The sequence below is a fragment of the Vollenhovia emeryi genome, unplaced genomic scaffold (genome assembly GCF_000949405.1).
Source record: "Vollenhovia emeryi isolate VEMERY1.0 unplaced genomic scaffold, V.emery_V1.0 DF939529.1, whole genome shotgun sequence".
Lineage (NCBI taxonomy): Eukaryota > Metazoa > Arthropoda > Insecta > Hymenoptera > Formicidae > Vollenhovia > Vollenhovia emeryi.
Window position 1 is genome coordinate 31,966 of NW_011966837.1, and position 5,995 is coordinate 37,960.

Sequence of the window (5,995 nt, forward strand, 5' to 3'; positions counted from 1 at the left end):
ATTATTATTTAGAAAAGCCACACAACAAAACACATAATACCGCATAAAAGTAGAAGTGAGTGTATGTCGAAATAGATACAGAAGTTTGCAAAAGACTATTTCGGAAAGTGCAATAAACCTCCAACTTTTGCTTGTGTTTTGTTGAATTTTTTTAACCACATGTATTCAAAATTGATCTCATTGACATTTTTATTATTTGTATGAACTTTTTATCACTTTTAATAACAATTGTACAGTTATACAGAGTATCTGACGCAAGAGGATCTTTACGAAAAATGATGGTAGATTGGATCAGACTAACAATAAGAAGAAAAGTCATGTATCATTTTACAAAATTCGCAATAGTTACGGAATAATTTATTGAAACGTCTAAGCGAATAAGCGCGAGCGGTGAGCGACATGAGAAGTAAACATATTGTTCGCTGTTTTTTCCGGGAGTTACGTCGCGCGTCGCTTCACCTCTCGCTCACCGTTGCTAGGAGATCAATGGTCAATTCTGTATTTTACAATACAGTGAAAATGCTGAAAGTGAGCGGCTTTGTCTCTTTCAAAGGGGACGGTTAAAAAGAGACAAAGCCATTCACTTTTAGCATTTTCACTATGGTGTAAGATACAGAATTGACCCCCTGGTTTATAAAGCTATCTGGCCTACCTCTCTATGCGTTCATTCGTTCAGACATTTCAATAAATTATTTGATAACTATTGCAAATTTTGTAAAATGGTACATGACTTTTTTTCCTAGTCTGACCCAATCTGCCACCATTTTTCGTAGAGGTTCTCTTGTGTCAAACACCCTGTATGTGTAATTTAGTTTATAAAGCATACAGGTTTAGTATATTTTTTATTTAATTGGTCTTATAAATACCAGAAAAGTACACTACGATTGTAAATAATACAAATTAACAATACTGTGTAATAAAGAAATTTTCACTCGGCACTTACGCAGTCATAGATGTATTGCCTATTCTGATCCACGTGAAGATATCAACTTTTTCTTTTGTAGATTATCTGAAGGTCATTTTTGCAAAATTCAAAATGCACAGCAAAGAATGTACATTTTCTAAGTATTAAAACTTTAATATTTTGGTCGTTTTCACAAGTGTATCTTTCCCTATAAAGTGAAAATTATTAAAACATTGCAACTTAAAGCTGTCATATAAATGTTGCGTAATATATTGTAATATTGTACACTTAATAAAAATATAAAAATATTAAACATTGTTAAATATTATTTGAATATTATTATTAAAAATTATAACTTTACCCACATAGCACAGAAAGGTTGTAGGAAGATTGCAGAAATGTTACATTGCAAGATTGCAATATTGCAGCAACGTTGAAATGTTGCAATCTCTCCGCCCTCAGAGAGATTGCAGTGCAACATTATAGTAATGTTGCAGTGCAATATTTTTTGAATAATTTGTTGTTGTTGTATATAAGCAGAGAATTTATTAATTACATATGCATCCGGGCCTATTTCAATACACAGCAAGCTGTTGCAAAGCAACTTAAGGAGATTCTGTCGCTTCGCAATAGATGGAGATTGCAAGCAACACCGCACTGATCAAGTACTTAATAATTCGCGCATTATTGGTATCAACAAAAATAACATTATAAAATTCTCGTAATTAGAAAAATTTTTTAAATAGAAAATATAGTATTTTTATTAATTTTCAAACATCGCTGCAATATTGCTATCGAAAGTTTGCAATTTTTTATCTCTGCAATATCTCTGCAAGATTGCAACGTTTCTGCAATGTAACTGCAACCATCTGTGCTGTATGGGTATCGTTTAATTATAGAATTATGAAGTTACAACACTAAGAATGTCAAGGAAGGGAATAATTATTTTTCCTTAATATGATTTTGATTTGAAAAATGCTCTATTGCGTTACAATTTAAGAAACTTGAGAGACTGAAGTTTTACATACATAATTTCAAATAAACTCTCCATGCTAACAATACAATTTTCACACGTATCATATGTTGTCAAACATAAACAACATCTTCGATTACGCTATATTAATTATTTCTATGATTGTTAAATTATTAGCGGATACACTAGATCCACTCGTTACCGCCACTCATGCCATATTTATCGGGAGGGGTCACAAAGCACCAGCTGCGGTGGTGGGTTTGCAATTTCAACACACGTCCTTGGCGACTCACTTCGTGAACATCACTTCGACGGTAAGTAGAACACTCCATTCCCTCCCCCACCTGCATAATTATTGTGCGGTATATGAAATTCGGTTAATTTCCTTTTTTTTCAGTGTACCGGTATGACAGGATGTAAAAAGAATTGCGCCTCGGAGGATCTCGACTGTTATATTCTTGATAATAATGGATTCATTATCATAAGCGAACGTCATGAGCACACTGGAAAGTTTTTCGGTGAGATAGATGGAACTATAATGGATTCTTTGGTGCAAGATAGGATATTTAGGTAATTATAGATAAAGATGTTTATGCGGAACGTTGTTAAACACAATTAAAATTCTGCATTATGTGCTATTGAAAATAGAAAGCTCCTATGCCAATGTCAAGCTTCACGAATTTCAAAAATTTCGTTGCAACTCCGATTATTTGTCAAAAACCACATGCGATCATTCCTTCTCCAATAAATATTCTCCAATAATTATAAGTTTCTTAAATTGAAATCTACATTTTTTTCTTGCGTGCTACCTACGCGCTCGTTACTCTTTGAATTCTGTTAGAAATGATCAGATTCATCATGCTTACGGGCAGCTCAATTTTTTCCTCAATCAACTCTATAACAATCAAATTGCATATAATTTGTTATTTTTATCAACAAGATCATCCAGAGCTTGTTGGAAATTATAATTTTGGTGCCTTATTTGATCACTCTTCTTATTTTCTGTTAAATTTCAATTGATTTTTTTACCATCTCTCAATTATTTACATCCCATACAGGACAGATGGTTGCAGTTACATTGTAGAAACGTTGCAATCTTGCAGATTACAGTGCAATCTTGCAGAGACATTGCAGGGATATAAAATTGCAAACTTTCGATAGCAATATTGCAGCAATGTTTCAAAAATAATGAAAATACTATATTTTCTATAAAAAAATTTTCTAATTACGAGAATTTTATAATGTTATTTTCGTTGATACCAATAATGCGCGAATTATTAAGTACTTGATCAGTGCGGTGTTGCTCGCAATCTCCATCTATTGCGAAGCGACATAACCTCCTTAGGTTGCTTCGCAAGAGCTTGCTATGCCTTGAAAAAGGTCCGGATGTATATGTAATTAGTAAATTCTCTGCTTATGTACAACAACAACAACAAATTATTCAAAAAATATTGCACTGCAACATTGCTATAATGTTGCACTGCAATCTCTCTGCCCACACAGCACATGATATCATTCGAATATTCTGTACTCATACTGAATGTTCTGGGATAATACAGGATAAACTGAGAACATTCGTATAATATCTTAGTAGTACGTTATTTCTCGTATGTGCATGGGATATACGCGGAATATAGACATGTGCCTGATCCGGTACGCCTGATTCCCTCCTGAATAGATAGCATTAGTACCACGTACTACCGCGACGTGGCGACCGCGCGTTAGTCTTTCTCGTAAGTAAAAATCGTCCCGTATTAGTATAAAAGGCGAGCCGATACGATGCGAGAGCGAGTTGTCTGGATCATGGCTAAACCTCAATAACCTAAATATACTTTTAATGACTATGTAATTTAACACAATTTAACAGTTAGTTTAACAAATTGAATTTTTTAATAGGAAGCCTATTGATGTCCCACTCCCTATTAGAAACTGTAAGGCACAACAAAGGGCAAGTTATGAGGTCTTGATAAAGAAAACCTGATCAGGCAATTTTAATTCTCGACATTACATTTACTGTCAGGGCCCTGTCAGGGCTGCCTGATGAGTGCCTGACCAGGCATTAAGGCATCTTTATTAGGCCCCTATCAGGATCCTACTAAAATTTCTGCTCGGGTATACATATACCTATGATATACGATACATATTACAAATAACATTCTGTTGATATTCTGGTACGAGTATATCAACAGAATATCCTCAGTATATACCATTGGTATATTTTCAGTACATATTATGTATGAGAAAAAGCAGACATTAGTGCATTCTCAGTACGTACTCAGTACATCATAGAACATATTCGAAAGCTATGAGAATATACGTAATGTACTGTTGAGATATTCTCAGAACTTTCTCAGTATCTACATGTGCTGTGTGGGTGAGGACGGACATTTCAACGTTGCTGCAATCCTCCAGAAACGTTGCAGCAATGTTGTGCAACGTTGCTGCAATATTGCAATCTTGCAATGTAACATTTCTGCAATCTTTCTGCAATCTTTCTGTGCTGTGTGGGAAGCTCGCCAGTCTTTGTCTGTAACAAAACGTAACATTAGTTCTTTGGTTCTTTGTTTTTTTAAAGTTCGTGTTAAGGGGAGTTACTGTGTGTATACGAAATCACAGAGCAAAACGACTTATTTTAATATTTCTCTTTTTCATCATCGGATATTTGACTACATTTTGATCGATGCTTTTATTAAAATAATTTTTTTCTGATTTCAATTGTAATTTGAAAATAATTACTTTCATGCAACTTTAATCGCGAAATTTTTAATAAAATAATAATTTTTTAAAATCAAAACGATCAAATTATAGTTTATTCATTCCTGATAAGATTTGAAGACCTTTAAAAATTGGTTTAGTAATTGCCAAGAAAAAGAATGCATAAGTCAAAAAACATAATTTTACATGGAAGGGCTTCAAAGATTTTGGTGATATTATATTTCGCATTACAACCTTACATCCCTTGCAAGAGAATTAATTTTTTAGACATACTCAATGACACCCTGTATATACAATACAATAAATAAACAATACAAAAAGCATATACACAAAGATATTTCTTTGCGATGCTAAATATTGCCGTAATGTTGCAATTATAGAGATTTTTGCAATATCTCAACGAAATTGCGTCATAAGTTTGAGGGATCGCAAACATTGCTGCAATATTCCGAAATCAAGCTGTAAGGTTTTGGATATTAAGATATTTTATATGGTATTTCAGAAAAGTGACCGTCATAGATTATCAAGGGACTTGCAGCCCTCAGGAATCTCATCAGTCATCGGCGCCGCGGAGTCTATCCAATTCTATCGTAACAACGATGACGGCATTCGGCAAATTTCTTTGGGCTCTGACTTTGAATCTCAGTATTCAAGATTTATGGCGAACAACACTGGCGTTCGCTAACGATGCGATGGACGGTAATTAAAAAAATACATTTATACTCTTACACGACTAAACGAAACGATGAATCGTATGAATTCAAAAGTAGCAGTTATGTTAAATAACATGTGAAATAACAGCAAGAGTACAGACACTTCCCCCATTTTGTTTGCTTAACCATTAAATATTAATTCAAACGGCTTTTGCCCTAGCGATAATTTTTCTTTAAATTCTTTGTACAATTTTTGAGAATTTCTATATATTTTTTCAAATTTTTCACAATTCCTATATGTATAACTTTTTAGAAAATTTTTCATATTTTTTAAACGTTTTCGCGATACCGGATTCAAACCCGAGTTTTCGGCGTAACAGTCCGGGTGTGTTTCATTGTGCTACAACGTACAACTATTTATATTTTTTAATAGGAAGTGAAACATTTTTAATGCCAAGGTTTACAATTTTTATAGAATTTTTTGTAACTCTTTATAATTGTCTTTCTTTTTCTGAAAGAAACCTATCAAAAGAAAGTCTACTACTGCTACTGCTACTGCTACTGCTACTGCTACTGCTACTGCTACTGCTACTGCTACTGCTACTGCTACTGCTACTGCTACTGCTACTGCTACTGCTACTGCTACTGCTACTGCTACTGCTACTGCTACTGCTACTGCTACTGCTACTGCTACTGCTACTGCTACTGCTACTGCTACTGCTACTGCTACTGCTACTGCTACTGCTACTG

General features: G+C 34.1%; 1 protein-coding gene across 1 annotated transcript in view; it reads left to right on the forward strand.

The window, feature by feature from the left end:
* LOC105557292 (voltage-dependent calcium channel subunit alpha-2/delta-3-like) overlaps positions 1-5,473 on the forward strand; it is a gene marked incomplete at its 5' end in the record, with an annotated part of 35,710 nt that extends 30,237 nt beyond the window's left edge. The window contains 3 exons of the mRNA XM_012004489.1: positions 2,055-2,191; positions 2,275-2,447; positions 5,095-5,473. Coding sequence (XP_011859879.1) covers positions 2,055-2,191; positions 2,275-2,447; positions 5,095-5,299 — 515 coding nt within the window. The remainder of the gene's footprint in view (positions 1-2,054; positions 2,192-2,274; positions 2,448-5,094) is intronic.
* Between the last annotated feature and the right edge of the window lie 522 nt (positions 5,474-5,995).